General features: G+C 55.1%; 1 protein-coding gene and 1 long non-coding RNA gene across 19 annotated transcripts in view; one reads left to right on the forward strand and one right to left on the reverse strand.

Annotated features, from left to right (window-relative positions):
• Positions 1–18,587, forward strand: part of GRB10 (growth factor receptor bound protein 10) — a 175,126-nt gene that overhangs the window by 138,354 nt on the left and 18,185 nt on the right. For all 16 annotated transcript variants that reach the window (XR_010406626.1, XM_064575463.1, XM_064575466.1 and 13 more), the window contains 6 exons: positions 7,114–7,270; positions 12,072–12,187; positions 13,121–13,189; positions 14,265–14,402; positions 15,835–15,945; positions 17,596–17,694. Coding sequence is in view for 15 of the 16 variants with exons in the window: in XM_064575463.1 (XP_064431533.1) it covers positions 7,114–7,270; positions 12,072–12,187; positions 13,121–13,189; positions 14,265–14,402; positions 15,835–15,945; positions 17,596–17,694 (690 nt within the window). In the remaining variant the exon portion in view is untranslated. The remainder of the gene's footprint in view (positions 1–7,113; positions 7,271–12,071; positions 12,188–13,120; positions 13,190–14,264; positions 14,403–15,834; positions 15,946–17,595; positions 17,695–18,587) is intronic.
• On the reverse strand, positions 889–4,738 carry LOC123835749 (uncharacterized). 3 transcript variants are annotated; one of them, XR_006788830.1, is made up of 3 exons: positions 4,652–4,738; positions 3,389–3,505; positions 889–973 (listed from the first exon to the last, which is right to left on the reverse strand). It is a non-coding gene; the product is annotated as an uncharacterized LOC123835749 (long non-coding RNA). The 3 variants fall into 3 exon arrangements; XR_006788828.2 differs by lacking the exon at positions 4,652–4,738 and adding an exon at positions 4,282–4,371; XR_006788829.2 differs by lacking the exon at positions 4,652–4,738 and adding an exon at positions 3,824–3,909.

Below are 18,587 nucleotides of genomic sequence, written 5' to 3' on the forward strand. Positions count from 1 at the left end.
GTCATGATCTCAGGGTCCTGAGATCGAGCCCCGCATTGGGCTTTGTGCTCAGGACAGAATCTGCTTGAGATTCTCTCTCCCTCTCCCTCTGCCCCTCCCCTGTGCATGTGCGTGTGCTCTCTTTCTCTCTCCCCTCTCTCTCTCTCTAAAATAAATAAGCCTTTAAAAAAAAAATAAAGCTTGACTTCTAGCGATGTATCCTGAAAAAATAGACACACACACTGAGACTCACGTAGGAAGATGTGCCAAGCGGCGCAGTCGGTGAGCGTGAAAGACTCGAAACCGTCCACGTGGACAGCTGTCAGGACAGCACTGTGGTCCCCACGGCCACGTGGACAGACACCTCATGGGCACTGAAACATCAGAGAAGTGTAGTGTCCTGGAGATATTTACCATGTAACCTGAAGCTGACCAGCCTGATTGCAAAACTCTGTCCTGTGATCCTAACTATGTCAGTGTGTCTATTTATAAATACGTGTGCAAAAGAATACTAGAAGGGCACATTCTAGAATTTTAACCGATAGGGGAATTGTCGGTGATTCCCAGATTTTTTTTCCTTTGTCCCTTACTATTTTTAAACGTTACAATGAAAACTTATTTTATGATAAAAAAAAAAAAAACTAGTATCTTGGGGAGGAGGGGGTGTGTGTACGTGTTGGGAATTTCTACTTTACATGGCCCCGCCCCTCCCACCCTCACATGTCCCGGGGGCGGCTGATGTCCTTACGCACAGGAAAGAGAGTGGGTTCCCCAAGTCGACTCCACCGTGAATAGACTCCTCTTCCTTTGGAGATCTAAGTGACCTGCCCCTCACAGAGCTCCTGGATGTGTCCTTGCTGGTCCTTGCGGTGCTGGGCACGGGTGGCCAGGCACCTGTCACCATTGTGGGGCTCTCTGCAAGGACTGGCGTCCCCCCTGTGCGCCTCCGCTCGCCCCAGCCCGTGATCCCTGGTCGTGGAAACCAGAGGGGAGCCTGCGGACAAGGGGGCCTGGTGTTAAGGGGGAGGGAAGGTGTGAACGAGTCACCAGCAAAGCGTTGTCTCACCGAGGGGAAGAGGCCGCTGGATTTTTTCTGAGCAGGGAGAAAACAGAGTGTGGCAGAAAGTGCTACAGGCAACACTTCCCCAGGGCTCCCTCCCGGGGCGGCCGAGCAGGTGGGCAGGGCAGAACCAGAATGGTGAAGGAGCTGTGGCCCTGCTCCCCTAGGAGAGGAGGAAAGGCAAGCCGACGTTCCCAGGACAACAGCCGTGGGGCCTCTTGACTGGCGGGGCCCCGGGTAGGAGCCCTTGCGTGGTGCTGTATGCGGGGAAGCCGAGGCCCAGCTGCACGCGGCACCAACACTCGGGATCCCTGCGCCGTCGTCAGTCCACCAAAGGAGGGTTGCGTCTTTGCTAAAACAGCTTTCATTCCAGTTTTCGACAGAATGATACCACTTTATCAGTATTGGCTTTGTCAAAGTCATAGGCTACATGTATCCACTCGAAGAAGAAGAAATACAGATGAGCAAGTCAAGTCTTCCAAATGGTCTGTCTGGTTTGAAATAGAGGCATAAAGGTGGGCCGCCCTGTGCTTTGAATCTTGTCACCCGCCTCTTGGGCTGATGAGAGCCATTCGAGGCGGGGAGGCTGCTGGGGGACCCTGAAATCTGTGGTTGACTTTTGAGAACTATTTGATGCATTGTTTTATTTTATTTTTTTAAAGATTTTTACTTATTTATTTGAGAGAGAGTGAGAGAGAGAACAGGATCCAGGGGGTTATGGGGGAGAAGCAGAAGCTGAGCAGGGAGCCCGATGCAGGACTCGATCCCAGGATCCTGGGATCATGACCTGACTGAAGGCAGACACTTAACCGACTGAGCCACCCAGGCGCCCCTCCATGAGTTGTTTTTAGAATGTTAACTCCTTTAGAAAGGATTTGCAAGGACTGAAAATATTTTTTCATTGAAACTTGGAAGTCAACAGATTATAATGCAGATTTCTTTTAAAGTAAGTTTGACTCGGTTTCATTGAACAGGATTATTATGTACGTTCTTATTACCTCGAATAGAGCCATACAATTACATGGAGCAGTTCCGGTTATCATACTTTATATCTCAAAGTGGAACCGTTAACTTAGACCAGAATTGGAAAATTAGGTTTACGTTATTTTTCACTAAAATTCATCTAGCCTAACCCTGGTTCTGCCCCAGTCTGAGCTGAATTTAATTTCCTCCAGACTTACTATAACTGCCCGATTAGGGGGCTTCAGGGCACACAAGAATCAGAAGCCTTTTCGTGTCGCTCCTAGGCGGCCACGGATCCCTCAGGGCAGGGAAGATTCTCCAGGGTTGGGAAGCATCTTGCCGGCAAAGAAGCAAAGCGAGGCAGAGCAGATGCCCTGGGTTCAGGTTGGGGCTCCCGCAGTTCCCATTTGCCGGATGCTGGGCAAGCCATTCTGCATTACTGAGACTCGCCTCCCTCATCTGGTTGGGGGACAGTGATACCTGCCTCGGAGGGCGTTCGTGTTGGGCCCCAGCATGGCTGCTGCGTTGGCCAGAGCCCACCACCTGCCCAGGTAGCAGGTGTGGCCCTCCAGGGGGCCGTCCACCTGCCTGGCCACGGCTGGCTTTCCCACTTTCCTCCCTGTGGTCCCAGCCAGGACGGGGTACCATCAGCACAGCCCACTTCCTGTCCCTGGCAGTCCTTGGACTACAGCCTGACTTGTCCATAAGTGTTAACCCCCCCAGTATTGACAAGAAACTTCAGAAGTTTCTGAAAAGCTCAGCTTACGTCCTCACTTTGGAAAATGCATTGAAAGTGGACCTGGGAGAGCTCAGAGCTAAGAAGTCGGTTGATGGAAGGTAAAGAAGGAAGACAAAGTGGGCCTGGGAGCTCCTCGCTCAGAACCCTCCCCTCCCTTCTCTGATGGCTTCTGTGCCAGAGTTTGGGCCCCCCTCAGCTCTGCTCAGTCCATGCACCCTGAGAGGGCTGACCTTCAGGGCATCCTACACTGTGGACAGCACTGGGGGTGAAGAACTGAAAGTAGCCCATTTTCGGGGCACCCGGGTGGCTCAGTTGGTGAAGCGGCTGCCTTCGTCTCAGGTCATGATCCCAGGGTCCTGGGATCGAGCCCCGGGTCGGGCTCCCTGCTCGGTGGGAAGCCTGCTTCTCCCTCTCCCACTCCCCCTCCTTGTGTTCTTTCTCTAGCTGTCTCTCTCTCTGTCAGTTAAATAAATAAATAAAATCTTTAAAAAAATAAAGCCCATGTTCTATCTTTCCAGGCTGGTCTGGGCCAAAGTGAAGGCCTTCTCAACTCAGTAGGAGATTTTGAGCCTGTAAGTCAGCCAGCAAGCTGTGCCCGGTGCATGAAGGAGAGCGAGATGGACAGGGAGGTGACCCCCACGGCCTACCTGTTGGGGACCCGGGTCCAGAAGCCAGGCTCCCCAGAGTGCAGATTGGAGCCATGGAGCCGTGTCACCTCCACCCTGATGGTTCTCAAACTCCTTCCTTTTGGTCTGCTTCTCGGTCTGTGCAGGGAATATATAAAAAGTGACAGCAGGGCTCTGGGAATGCCGGAATGTTCTATTACCACTCCAGGGCTTTTTTCACAGGCCGCGGTGCCTAACGGTCAGGGGCTGGGCGGCCTGATGGAGCATTCCTGCCCCCGCTATCTCTGCAGAGAAAGCGCCTCATGCTATTGCTGTAATTATGTCCTCTTTAATATTACCATTTTATTTTTTAAAGCAATGAGCTACTTAGTTTCTTTTGCAACAGAGAGGAGGAAATTGAGGATTCAGGATTCAGCGGTTGGCTTTTCCCACTGAATTGTCCCCGCTGCATCTCACCTGTCACGAGGCTTGTATTCCCAGATTCGAAAGCCTGAGTCTGGGTCCGGGTGGCCCCCTTCCCTGGTGTCTGCAGCCTTCAGACGGAGCCTGCCTCATTCCTGGCTCCATTTCCAGTGCGAGCACACCCCCAGGGGGCAGGTGCAGGGGCCCGAGACCTTTCCAAGGGGGCTCTCCTTAGCCTGAGCCGGGCCTGCACTGTGAGGTCAGTGTTACTCACAGATCCCCATTTCACAGATGAGGAGACTGAGTCACGGGGCCACTGTGCCAGGTTCCCACAGCTAGTTAACAATGAAGCCAGACTGCAGCCCAGTCTGATTCTAGAGCCCCCCCGCCCCTACTTTGACATGGGAGGTCGTAAATGGTGCTCTAGCATCCTTATAGCAAACACTGTGCTTTGCAGTTGTGATTGACTCCCCAAGCAGTGCTCATGGCACAGAGGGGAAAGTGAGTCTCACCTGCCTGAGGTCACAGGGGCTGGGGCCACAGGGCTGCGCTCCAAGTTCACCTCCATCCCGGCATTACCGAGAGCCGTACGTTCCTTGGACAGGCTGTACCCCAGGAAAGCACAGGCCCACAGGAGGACTCTCCTCCTGGCTGAACCATGGGCGGGGGGTAGGGGGGGCGGCAGAGACCCTGGCCTGCTCGCTGTGGAGAAGCTTCTGCGTCGCGCCCTGTATGAGACGCTTGAATGTCCATGCATCGAGGGAGGCTCAGCCTGCTCCCTGCAGCCCTTGCTCCAGGCCTGTGCCCCAGGCTGAGATCTCACATCCTAATTTGCTTCTAGAACGAGCCCCGGCACTGCCCAGGTAGTCACTGAAAAGGTACCTCGCGGTGCTAGATGCCCCTTCAACTGCCGGCTTCAGGAGGCACGGTGGAAGGTGACCAACCACGACGGAACATTTCTCTTTGTGCCTTAGTATTCGCTCAAGTCCTCTCCTGTGTAGCCCTGGACACGTGCCCCACCTGAGCCTGCTGCCACGGATAGCGGCTTCTTGCCTTTCCGTCTTGGGGGTCTGTGACGTCGCTGGCCTGCAGGCTCTGCTGTGTTTGGGAGGTGGCCGGGGCAGGGCGGCCGGTGTGGGCTCCGAGCTCCTGCCCCTGGAGCCCGGTCTGCGTCTGCCCCTGCCCCTGGCCTGTCAGCCCGGCCTGTGCTGGGAATCTGAAAGCCGTGGACTTGGCCATGAGACAAAAAGCACATCTTAGCTTTTAATACTGAGACTATATATAGACCTCTGGGGGGGCGGCCGTGAGTGGCAGGGAGGGGAGAGCGAGTTTACAGAAAAGTGCATTCGGGCCAGGAAGAAGATTAAGTACCGGGGCCAGACCTGATTTGGGGCAGGGAAATTGATAAACAGACTTCAACGTGATCGAAGTGTTCTAGCGAAGCTGACGATTGTAATCCGGGAGAAACTCCCCCGACGCTGAGCAAAGAGGAAGCTCGGGAGCACGCTGGGTTTGGCAGAGGACATGGTAGACTGTACAATTAGCATATTTCTAAGGAATTATCTGGACCCGGTAATACTTTCTAAATTCGTTTCTCTTTCATATTAATGCATTGTTTTGTGTTTTTGTTTTGTTTTGTTTTTGGGGGGTTTTTTTGGAAATTTGGACCTACAGACAAAAAGACCTATTTTCATTGTTTAAATTAAATGTCACTTTTATGGAGCCCCTCGTGTCAGCTGTACTTGAATATTTAATTTGTTTCGTGGAAGTATAACTTCTGTCGAGCAAAATGTGAACTTCCGGAAAGAGATGAGTAGGTTTCTATAAAAATGCATGTGAGTGGCAAGCTTGTCCCTCAGTCCTGATTGGCTCCCCTGGGGATTTCTATGGGATGGCTGAGAGGGGGCCGGCAGGGGTGATGACAGCAGGGACAGGCCTCGTGGGACTGGACGATCCCCATTCCTGCTCCTGCATTCACTCCTTGCAACAGGGACTTGACCCCACAACTCGCCCTCTCCTGCCGGACAACATTTGCACCTGGGAAAAGGAGTTTGCACCTGGGGAAAGGGACAGAGAGGGGATAAGAGAGCTGCAGACACTTGGTCAGGACCCGCTGACATTCAGAGGCCGCCGAGCTGTGGGCACAGATTTCTGGGACACTTGGCAGACGGGCCTGGATTCAGAGAACCTGCGTGCTCGGGCTCTGGGCGTCCCGCGTTTCGTTTCTCTGTCACGGGAACATGGGGAGCAGGGCTTTCTCAGGCCAACAAGCTCCGCACTGAAGTGGGGAGCCCTTTGGGGGCCGATTGCATCTGGCCCAGGGAGTGACCTGAGTGGTCTGCCCCGTGTGGCTTGATTCACAACCTAGCAGCCCTGCGGCCGCTTCCCCACCTGCCCGGAGACAGCCCTCCCTGCCCACCCAGCTCCCCACACCTCTGCACAGCCCACTACTTCTGGGGCAGCCCGGGAGGGGCCCAGCCCGGCAGGGACAGTGGAAAAGCCGGGGACAGACTCCCGTTCAGGACACTGTCTCAATTTAAAATGCCATCTTGTTCCTCTGACTGCTTTTTCCATGCTGTTGAGGTAAGGTGGTTTTTTGGTTTTGTTTTTAAAGCATCCCATGTTCCCCCAGAGGCTGCATCCCTATCGCTCTGTCGCTGGGGCAGAGGATATTTATGATCCCGGGGATTTCTGCTTGACTGTCCTTTTACCCGGGAACACGTCATTCGTGGTGGCTTTGAACGGTACCAGGGAAATGAAGCTGGCTTGTCATTCTGTAGCGGGGGGGGGAATGGGGGCCAAAGAATTTGGTGACTATGTTCCTACTCTGCCCCGTCCTTTCAGTACTTTAAATTTCAGCAGATTCATACTTACTCGTGTCGACTCTCCCTGAGCCTTAGTGAACTGACCTGTGTGTGTGTGTGTGCAGGGGGGTGACGGGGTGCCGGCTGCTGCACCCCAGACCCTGGGAACAGACAGCAGGTGGACTCATCAGAAGTTAGGATGTGGGTTGCTCCATTTGTCTGTGCAGTTGGTCCCGCTATGAAATGTCCAGCCCCGAGACCACCGGCGGTATTTGACACGCATTCTGGCACTTCCTGAGACAGGTGGCTGGGGGGCAGCTCGTCCGCTCCGGCCTGGCCGTGCGCCCTGTGTGCCCTGAGGTGTCCTGGCATCTCAAGAACTTCCTGCCGTAACCCTGCATGCCCCGCCACGGCGGGCCACTGCTTGCTGCTTGGAAGGACAGAACGCTGCCGTGCTTACCTTTTCTGTTGGATCTCGATGCAGCATTTATTCCCGGAAAACCCAAGTGGCTCATTAAGCATGCCCTTTGTATGTTGCAGGATGTGAGAGTCTTCAGTGAGGACGGGACGAGCAGAGTGGTGGAGATTGCTGCAGACATGACGGCCAGGGACCTGTGTCAGCTCCTGGTTTACAGAAGTCACTGTGTGGACGACAATAGCTGGACGCTCGTGGAGCACCACCCGCACCTGGGGCTAGGTAGGGAGCGCGCTGGGGGGCCCGATGCGCGGCCCACGGAGCCCCTGCCCCGACAGCGAGACGTCTGCGTGCCGTCCCCTCTCTGCTGCGCACCTGTTTCTCCTGCCTCCCTCCCAGCGTGCCCGCCGCCAGCTGCTTCCAGAAGCTTGCTCGGGAGGGCGGCAGCGCCGTTCCCCAGGGCGCACACAGCAGAAAGGTTCTCTCTGTGATTTGGTTGGAGAACCGGCCGTGGCAGGTGCTCGGGGCCTGGTGCACAGCCACGGTCTGGAGAGGGCAGCCTGGCAGGGCTTGTGGGGTCAGGTGGGGAGCACCGTCCTGGGATCACTGCGCAAACAGCAGTTCATCCACGTCACGGGAGTGGGGTGCTGCGCTGACGGCCTGCAGAAGTTGGAGCGTTCTGGTGTATCTCTGGGCTGGTTCACAGTGTTTTCACTGAGCGCGCACACGTGTGTGTGTCGTGTGTAGAGGGCAAGAGGATATTTTGAAATAGGTGCCGTTTACAGAACTTACAGAGATATGGGGGTTTTGTGGGGTTTCTTGCTCAGGTGGTCTATCTCAGGTCAAGAAGCTTTTCAGACTTCTGTTGAAATTCTTAGCGGATAATGTGTGGTACTTACAAAATCACAGGCACGCACTTAAAACCAGAATTTTCTCCAAATCCACAACTGTATGTCTTCCACGTGCTGAAGGAGAAAAGCTATCACAGAGTTCTTCCTGTGGTTCTGAACTTTTCTCCTGAACCTTTCTGGAAGATTAAGAGATCAAGTTTAAACTTCCAGGTCTGGAATATTCATGTAACGAAATAGTGTTCTTTTCAATGATGTTATACAGTCCAAGCCTAAACACTGCCATGTAACTTTGAGTCGGCGTTGTTTTGTTTTAAGATTTTATTTGTTTTTTTGTTAGAGGGTGAGCATGCACAAGGTGGCTCCCCACTGAGCAGGGAGCCCGACGCGGGGCTCGATCCCAGGACCCTGGGATCATGACCTGAGCCGAAGGCAGACGCTTAACCTACTGAACCACCCAGGCGCCCCTGAGTTGGTGTTGTTTTTAAGTTACTATAGCAGCAGGTGACCCCGTTGGCAAGCTCCAGTTTGGGACACCCACGAATGGATCCTACACTGATCTGATGGGGCCACCAGCAGCATCTGCTGATGCACACATAACTTGGAAATTAAACAATAGTTATAACCCTGCAGCATGTATGGACGCATACACACGCCAAGCATGCATTTATACACATATATACATACATGCATACGTGCACACACAGAACGGACTTCAAAGACACAGCTCTGGACTTGGACCCAATATGAATATTCTGGAAGCCTGTTCAAAAGTCTGAATACTCTTAATTTGAAAGAAATTATAGAAAGGCCTTCTGCAGATATTGTAATATAGGAATATGTTTGTCCACACCAAAAGCGCGTATAAAATGGGGACGGATACACTCAGAAAAACTGAACATACAAAGACTGTAGGAAGATTCACATATTTTTTGTCGTAGCTGTTGATTTCTCAAACATGATGCCAGAGATAAAGAATTTCTATACAGCAAAACTTCAGAAATCATCACCCACATGAAAAAAGAATTTATTCTGAGAAACTCGTGGAAGAAATACACGTGCACACTCAGTATTCTTTTTTTTTAATTTAATTTAAGTTTATTATGTTAGTCGCCATGCAATACATCATTAGTTTTTTGATGTGGTGTTCCACGATTCCTCCATGCAGAGGGCACACACAGTATTTTTAGGGATACGATAGTTTTCTCTTTTATTCCATATTTTTCTTATTCACGGATGGACTTAACATACTCTAAAGGGGATAATTTTTTTTCTAAGATTCTATTTATTTGAGAGAGTGTCAGCCTTGAATCCCCGCGATCAGGCGTGAGTGCGCTCGCCTGGGGCAGAATTCTTTAAGGGATGATGTTCTGGGGGCGCTTCTGGGTTCTGGCACGCAGTCAGGTGACCCCCCACTCTCGGGCAGAGCCGTCCAGCCCCACGTCCCCAGTTACAGACAGGACCCTCTGGAAAGTCGCTTTCTCTGTTGTGCGTTGGGGAGGCTCTGGGGACCTGCACATACACGAGGCCTGCGGTTCGGGCGCCAGGCAGACAGCACATCGGATCTGGAAGGCTGATACCAGGCAGACCGTCGCCCCCGATAACTGAGGCATAAGTGAGCTAATTCCAATGGCACTCTGAGCCTGCGTATAGCCTTAGAATTGAGGATTTCAAGGCACAATGACTACCCTGATCTTCGCAGGTAAAATATTAGAGCCTTAGCGATGTTAAACTTTTCCCAGCCAGGAGTGACGATTGAGAAAAGGTGGTTTTGTTTGCACTAGCAGAAGACCACACATGGGTGCGTGTGGTTGCAGCCCTCGGCGGCCCCCGTGGGCGGGGGGCATCATACTCGGGGGGGAGCAGGGGCAGAGGTGCCGGCTGGTGCTCGGCGGGCAGTGTCTGTGGCTGGTGGGAATGTTCCCGCCCCGTCTGAACCATGCTGCTCTCACAGCCCGGTTAGTGCCTTTCTTCAGCCGCAGCGTCAGCTCCTGAAGTCACTTAGCCACTCGAGGCCCTTTGACAAGTTGGGGCAGAGCCCTTAGTGATGGACGATCTTAGGGCAGCTGGTCCATGCCTTGTGACTCCCAGCTCTGGCTGTGGATGTGATCTCTTCTTATGTTAGTGAGACCCACACGTTGTGCCCGTGATGGGGTGCAGGTCTCAGCCTCGGTCTTCTGTGTCGAGCTCTCAGCCTTTCGAACACTGTCCCTGACTGGGTCCACTCAGCGGCCACCGGGGCCAGCATGCAGACGGCATCCTGGCGCCCCCATGGCATTGACAGTGTGACTGCAGGCGAGCTGCATCCCCGGGAGGGCGGGGGCGCCCCCACCCAGGCCCTGGGTGACCACAGGCACCAGGCCAGATGAACAGGGGAGCCCGGTCAACATGGAGAATGGTGACGGGAGGACAGCTCCCGGGAAGTCCGGGGATTTGGGGGACTCTGTTGTTGCGAGAATTAGGTTGCAGCCCTCCAGGAAGAAGCCTGAGCTCTCTGGGCCGTTGACAGCGTTGTGTGTGTACCTGGCCAGGTGAGAGAGGCGCAGCGGTCACCCTCTGGAGGACCTGGCCGCAGCAGGGACGCTGCCATCCGGATGTGCCTACAGGTGTCAAAAGACAAACAGCCGCCGTGCTCAGCCCTCGGTGCTCAGAAGGGCCTTCGAGGGCTGACCTTTCCCATCTCTGTCTCCCTGTCTTGCCAGCCGAAAGGCACCGGAATGCTGCTTGTTGGGCGTGCGCAGACGTCGGGGTTGTTTTCCGTGGTATCTCCCCCTCGACTTCGTGCGCAGTCCCCAGTCCCGCAGAGCCCCGAGCCGCTGTTACAAGCGTGCTGACGGCCGGCTCTGCTCCCTGCGGTGGCTGAACCGTGCGGGTGAAGCCCCAGGCGCGGGGCCGCAAGGCGGGACGCTGCCGCGAGCCGGGGCGGGCAGCTCAGGCTTCTGCCAAGGACTCGCATGTCCGCGCCACATTTTAAGGCAAATATATGCCCTTTTGAGTTGTGTGATCTGTAACCTTTTTGCATGTGGAGTAGGGTGGTGGCGTAGACGCTGGATTTGGTGTCAAAACGTGGAAAAAATACGAATCCCCTTTGAGGAGTGTCCGACTCTTCCGTTTGTACAAAAAAATCCTTCGGGATTTTTGATGAAATGTCGCTTTCCATTGTGATTATAGGAAGTTGATGGATGGCAACGGGGTTGTTTAATAGACGCACCCAAGGTCGTTTGAAAATACCTGTTTTTGGAATCATAGGGCAAGTGAGAACTGGAGAAAAAGACTTTGAGCTGAAGTTGGCGGAGTGGCTTTTTCACAGCTGGGAAAAGTGGTGCGTGGACATCCAGTGGCAGACGGGGGTCTCTGGGAAGGGGGTCACACACAGTCTTCCTGAGCCCCCTGCTGGTCCAGGCTCCGGGCCCCCTGCGGGCTGGAGAAGGGGAGGCACCTGTGGGTACCTGAGCCCCCACGGGTGGTGCTGGAGTGGAGGAACACACCCCTTTCAGGGCGCATGGGTTCCCCGCTCCCCTCTGCCCGGCCGCCTGGGCCCAGTCTGTGCGCATCTGTCCCGGGATCTTGCCTCGGTGGGAGGGACGTGGGGAGGCTGGAGGACAGAGGTCTGTGCACGTGTGTGCGCGTGCCCCTCAGAGCTGCTCCCTCCCCACGGGTCCCCCGCGGCTTCCTCATGACGCTGTGCAGAGGGAACGCTCTGCTTTGGAACGCGGCATCGGCTCGTGCTCACTTAGGTCGCTATAACCCCGCTGGTCTATTTTTCCTTATTTTATCTGGTGAAAAATTTCAGGTTTGTGAACCAACCATCAGCCGGTTTGGGGTGCTTGGCTTTTGTCCCTATACCTACAGAAATGGTTTTTTCTGACTAAACTTCAGAACAGAAGTCACTGATTCAGTTTTGCACCAGAAAATCCATTTTAAATGAATACCAACCTGAGCCAGTCCCCTTTTCTGAAAGTAAAGGCAGGGGTCGCAATCTCGCGCTCAAGCCAAACGTGGCTCCTCCCTCCGTCGTGGGGACACGCAGGGCAGGGTCGTGGGTCCCTTGTTGCCGGCAGATTCCCTCGCAGCCAGAAGCAGGCGAGCCTGTTCGTGGCTCTCGGCCGGCACCAGGCGTGGCCCTGGACCTCCTCTTAGCTCGCAGCGCGTGAAGAGGAACGGGTCGTCAGTGGGGGAAGCCACCTTGCAGGTTCTACCTGTGTCTTCTCACACGTACATTTTTTCTTCTGCAGAAAGGTACCTGGAAGATCATGAGCTGGTGGTCCAGGTGGAGAGTACCATGGCAAGCGAAAGCAAGTTTTTATTTAGGAAGAATTACGCAAAATACGAGTTTTTCAAAAATCCTACGGTGAGAGTTTTTACCTCTTTCGGCTCGGGGTTTGGGACTCTTGCAGTCTTGGGGTTGATACTTGGGATCAGTAGCAGCAGAGGATAACGTAACTGAGGTGGACGTAGAGGGCGGCAGAAGGGTTTGAGAATCTGGGGTTACTGTCTCTTGGAGTGGTCCTTGCTCAGACCCAGTGTCTGATGCTTAACTAAGTGCCTTTGTGTAGTGGCCAGAGGTAACGGGGGTGGTTTTCCACGGTAGCAGAGGGAAAGGGGGTTAGCCTCTGAGTCGGGAGAGATGAGGGGTGGGTTTTTCAGTTCTATCAAAAGTTCATGGTTAAATTAGAACAAATCGGTTCAATATGCAGCAGAATAAAAGCTCATTGCTCCCTGCAAATAGCAAATAATACTTTGTGGTTTGTGGAAGAATGAGTTTCCAGGCACGTTGGGCTAGATCTTTCTTTCCTTTTTATTTTTCTGGGGGGCAGTGGGGGGAGCACGTATCCTGTGACCTGTCAGGATAGGGAGCCTCCCGCTGCCCTACCATGCGCTCCTGTCCTGAGGCATGAGGCCGAGCCGTTGTGACGTGAGCAGAAGACCCACCGTCAACTTCTGGCTCAGTGGTTTAGCTGCTTTTTTATTTGAAAGCAAGAGATTTGATAACGGATTTTGCGTAACACCGTGTGGCGACCCTCGGCCTTGGTGCATGCTGAGAGACACGAATCCACATTAAACATGATAGATACTCCGACCTCGAACTCGCCATTTAAGGAAAATGGCAACTTTGGAAGTAGGCGTTTCCACCATGGGGTAGGGGAGGACAAAGGAGCGTCATTTTAAATACAGATGGACGTCCGTGTGCCTGTCAGGGATGTTTTTAATACTGGCATCCCCGTAAGGCTGCTTTTCCCCACTTTTAAACTAACTTAATGGATTTGTTTTCCCATTTCCTTAGAATTTCTTCCCAGAGCAGATGGTTACTTGGTGCCAACAGTCAAACGGCGGTCACAACCAGCTTTTGCAGGTACTGGGCAAGAAAGTGTTTCTGGGTGGACATTCTCTCGCGCTGAGGTGGCAGCCCCTCAAAACCGTGATGGGGTTGCATTCTCCGTCACGTCCTAGCCTTGGCTCCTGACGGGGTGTAGAGTACCCAGAAGTAAAGGTTGACTTGGGAAACGTGTGTGCAGCCAGGCTCCTTCGAAGCAAAACAAGCACTTACAAACAGGATAAGCTTCCTCCGAGCTAGAAGCAGCGTGAGCAGAAGGGCGGGAGAGAGAAGCCACAGGCCGGCGCGTTCTCCTCCAGGCTCCCGGCTCCTCCGGAGCTCGGGTCCGGGTCAGGCCGCCGCCCTGGGGATTTCTGCACAGAGACCAAGCCCCCTTACCGTAAAAAAGGATTGGCTGCCATTAAACCTTTTAAAAGGGAGCAGAGTGTACATTAAAATTAGTTATCTGTCTGTCTTCATTGTCCCTCTGCCTTCTGAAGTCTGTTCAGGAAAACCTGGCCTTTCCCCAGCCCCTCCCCGGGGCGGGGGGGGGGGGGGGCGCTCCAGCCTCGCTCCCAGACCTGGCTCTTGAACTCGGTTTCCCGAGAAAGGTATGCTGCACGAGGGAGGGGTCAGCTGGGACAGCGGCGTCACCCAGGCGTTCCTGGAGAGATCCATCAGCTCACTCCTCTGTGGAGGGCGATTCGGTGAAAGTGATGTGCCTGGTCTCCGTCCACACTGCTCCCAGCGCTTCCTGTCGCCCTAACTCTGATGATCAGGCTGCATGTTTTATGGAAACCCGGGAGAAAGGGCAGGGCCCTTAACCCTACCGTCTTATAGGGAAATCCGTGACGTCCCGTTTTTTTGTCAGCGTTAAGGAAGGTCCATTGGCTCGCGTGTGCTTGAAGACTCATGATGTTTCCTGCACACCAATTTACGTGGGGTTTTAAGATTTTTGAAAGGAAAACTTACCATTTGAAAATGCTTGGTTTGACCAGAAAAGAGTATTTCTGTAATTCAGACGATGTCCAGATGTCTCCGATGGCAGCCAGACGCACCTGCTCTCGTCCTCCCCTCCTTAGCAACAGCTGACGCTGATGCATCTCTTCCACAGAACTTCCTGAACTCCAGTAGTTGTCCTGAAATCCAGGGGTTTTTGCACGTGAAGGAGCTGGGGAAGAAGTCGTGGAGAAAGCTGTACGTGTGTTTGCGGAGATCGGGCCTTTATTGCTCCACGAAGGGGGCGTCAAAGGTGGGTTTAACCACCGTCACCCCAGGCCGGGGGCATTCAGAGTGGATGCGGCTTCCCTTGAAAATGCACATCTGGGTCCCCCGAGCTTATGATAACTGGTTAAGCTATGTCCGAGTTCCTGGTCCGCTGGCCTCCCTCGGAAACCAGGCAACAGCCCAGACCCACGGGCCTCTGTGCAGCCCCGGCCCCCTCTGTGGCTTGGGAGAAGGGCCTCCTTGGCGGCCTGAGTCCCTGAAGGATGCAGACTCAGTTCCCCTAGTTTGGAAGTTAGCATCCAAGCTGGCCGTGGGACGGCTGATAGATTGTTGCCAAGCTAGTACGCGTTATCGTAGATACTCCTGGGAAGAGATTGGAGTTGTGCGTGTATTTCCAGTGGGAAGAGCAGGTGTGAAACGGAAAATACAGCTGCAGGCCTCCAAAGAGAGCTGGGGCGTTGGGGGCTCACCTTGCTGGTTGGTGTCCTTGCACACAACTGCTTGCACACTGTTCTTGTGATGTGTGAGCACACTCTGCAGCAGGAGAGGGCCCCGCAGACTGTGGCCAGGCGTGCATCATTCCTGCCGGGACAGACGAGGGAGGGCTCGGTGGGACCCCAGGCGAGGGTGCTGAGGGCCAGGTGCCTTCCAGCCACTCTGGGCGGTCAGCAGCTGTCCTGCATGAGCCGGGGACAAGGGGCGTGGGCAGGTGGAATAGCTTCCATCTGGGATGGGGAGGGACGGGCAGGGACGGGCAACTTGATTTCCCGACTGCCCAGCGCCCTCGTAGATGCTGACCCCAGAGCAGGAAGCAGAACTGGGACGATGGAGGCTTAGGGACAAGGATGGGGCAGGCTGTCAGTGGGAGAACTGCAGGACGTCTGGACTCTGCACACCAGGGCAGCAGACTGGGTGCGGGCCGAACATTGCAGCGTGCTCTTCACTTTGAACGTTAGGCTCCAGACGTTCTCCTGGTTTTCATTTTGAATGGTTAGGGGGCTTTGATATGGCAGAGTCTCAAACACGTTGTCACAGTGCGTTGTTTTGCTTGTTTTTTTAAGGATTTTATTTATTTATTAGAGAAAAAGAGCACAAGCAGGGGGAGGGACACAGGCAGAGGGAGAAGCAGGCTTCCCGCTGAGCAGGGAGCCCCAAATGGGGCTCGACCCCAGGACCCCGGGATCATGACCTGAGCCGAAGGCAGATCCTTATCCAACGGAGCCACCCAGGCGCCCCTGTTGTCACGGTCGTGGGAGGTGGGTTTTCTTGGCGAGGGCTGGGTGCGTTTCGGCTAATTTAGCGCTGATTTCATAGGACGGTTCCATCCGTGGACCATGAGAGGGGAAGGCACGCACAGTGTACACAGACTGCCCTCTGTTGACGAGCACGTGCAAGCGCCTGCCGTCTGCCGTGCTTGAGAAGTTCTCCCTGTGAAGCTGAACCCCCCCTTTCCACAGGAGCCCCGACACCTGCAGCTGCTCGGGGGCTTGGAGGAGAGCAGCGTCTTCTCTCTGATCACCGGCAGGAAGCAGTACGGCGCCCCCACCGACTACGGCTTCTGCATAAAGGTACCACACCCCCGCCCTGTCTGGGGTCTGCCGCTCCTGATGGCATCCCACTGGGACTTGGGAATGAAACCGTGAACTCCTTTCTTGCTGCTGGGGTTGTATGGGTTATTTTCTAACGGAAGCACCGGTTCACGGTGGATTGATTCATTCCTGGTTGCTCACAACGTGTTGATCCCTGAGTAGCTAGCAACTTGGGGAGAAGCAGAGGACGTGACGGGGGGTATGTGTCGATGGGCTCCGTGGCTTAGTGACCCCCAGCCTGTCACTTGGGGGGCCTCTGGGGTACTGAGAGCTGACACTTTCCGTAGGGGCTTCCAGTCCCCAGGACGATGGGTGTGCCCCCTGCCCTGCCTCTGTGCACACGTGTGTGAGAGCACGTGCTCACGCATATTTCCACACATGCACACACCTACACGATCACACAGATGTGCACACATACATGAATACAAGGAGATGCACACACACGCGTGCACGCGCAGACATACACAGATCTCCGTGAATACAAGGAGATGCACACACATGCGTGCACGTGCACACATGCACTGATCTCCATGAATACAAGGAGATGCACACACATGCATACATGTTCACACACACCCTTGTGCACAGGGCCCACTCTCCCCTGGTGAGGCCGTGCTGGTGGTGGTCATGGTCACGGTCACGGTGGAGGCTATTTACTGCGTGCTCACTGCACACAAAGAGGTCCGCTAAGGGCTCGCTCTCCGTCCCCTTACTGCATCTTTCCAGGTGCTCCTAGGAGCCGAAGCAGCCCCATTGCTCACATCCAGTCACCAGCGAGTGTGCTTGGAGTCCCCCAGCCGGGCTGACTTCGGAGCCAGGGCTCCACCCCAACCCGAGGAGAGGTCAGGGAGCAGGGGGCATGCTGCTCCCTAAAATACCAGCTTGTACTTGACCTGGTGAAGCTTCTTGGGGTTGCAAGTAGCAGGAGCCCTAGGACCTGAGGTGCACAGGAAAGCAGTATGAGGGCGGCCTCTGGAGCGCAGGTGGCCAGTGTCCCCCCCCCCACCTTCCCACCAGCCCACACCTGCAACGCTTCTCCCCCATCGCCAGGTAAACCCTGCCTCTGCATCGGGGCACCTGCCATCCCTCTACAGTGGCCTGTGTGACAGTGACCCCCGCCTGCTCCAGGCTGCTTGCCCCCCAAATTCCCCTTCTCCGGGGTGACGCCGGCCTCACTCTCTGGACCTTCCATGGGTCCGTCCTTGGGGCCACTCAGATACGCCACAGGCCCTGATCCCCTCGAGGGCTTCTCCCCTCACTGGCTGAGCCCCGCAGGGGCCCTTCCTCAGCCACCACCTCAGTCTTCCGGGGAGGCAACCAGACATCTTTTCTTCCATAACTCCGGGCCCGGCTCTCCGGTTGAATCCAACTTTCCCCACACAGACCTAGGTATCCCCTTGTCCCCGTGGCACCCACCGCCTTCCCTTGTGAGTTTGTCTCCCCGAGATCCCCCTGTTGGGGGCTGGCCGAGCACTCGTGCCTACACCCAACCCAGGCTGGTCCGTGCCCCGCGGAGGAGGCACCCTCTCTGGTCGCGCCCTGCCAGCCGTCTGGTGCGCGCCAGGCCCAGCCCTGCCCACCACGGGCTCACTGTGTCGCACTCACTGAGTCGTCTCTGACCTCCTGTAGCCAAACAAAGTCAGGAACGAGACGAAAGAGCTGCGGTTGCTGTGTGCCGAAGACGAGCAAGGCCGAACGTGCTGGATGACGGCGTGCAGGCTCCTCAAGGTAGGCGGCGTCCTGTGTGTGCGCCATGCGCATCTCTTCGTGGAGAGCCCTCCCCACGGCCCGCCAGCCCCGTGCGCCCGCACGTCTTTCCAAACGGTCTCAGAAGCTTCTCACGAGGCTTCGCGTTAGAAAGGTCAGAGCCGGCTTCCGGCCTCGGCACCTGACCTTCAGGGACGCGGTGTTTCTCCCACCGAATGCCAGGAGCACCCCAGCCAGTTGAGACAACCAAAACCGTCTCCAGACGTGACCAGATGTCCCCGGGGTTGGGGGTGGTGCATGGAAGCGGGGGACTGTGCTGGCTGAGAGCCCGTGGTCTAGAGAAATAGGAAGAGAAAGCCCAGACCGGGAGACAGGGAGAGACAGCAAACAGTCCGCCAGGGGGGTTAATGCTTTCCAAGACTGAGCATCGGACTCTAGCTTCCCGAAAAGCTGGGGCCCCGAGGGAAACGTGGCACGCCGTGCAGCTCGCCATGGCGCCCGATGGACATGGCATCTCCTGCCAACACATTCTTAAAGGGGACTGTTGCACAGAACCTCACATGGGAAGGTGCCCTCGGCAGCAGCTCACGGTGACTGCCAAGGTGTTTCCTGTGGCAAAGGCTCGCGTAACAGCAGAGAACGCCTCCCTTCTGCGTTCCCACGAGATATCCCTTTGTGCACATCCTTGCGCCACGTGGTCGCAGTTTCTTATGTATATAAGGCCCGTGGGCATTACACGGTAGTTGCGCATGCTGGTTGTGCAAGATGAACGGTGAGGGGTCAGGAGGAGAAGTTGTTTTGGTCAGCTGGGGCCGAGGCATCTCTTTACGAAAACCCCAGCCTTCACCGAAGCTTTCAGCGGGGCAGAGAGTCAGGGCGGAGCCCCCTAGAGAAACGGACGCACGGAAGGAGGC

This window comes from Mirounga angustirostris, unplaced genomic scaffold (genome assembly GCF_029215605.1).
Source record: "Mirounga angustirostris isolate CCGP_5_RB_7025 unplaced genomic scaffold, mMirAng1.0.hap1 SCAF_12, whole genome shotgun sequence".
NCBI lineage: Eukaryota > Metazoa > Chordata > Mammalia > Carnivora > Phocidae > Mirounga > Mirounga angustirostris.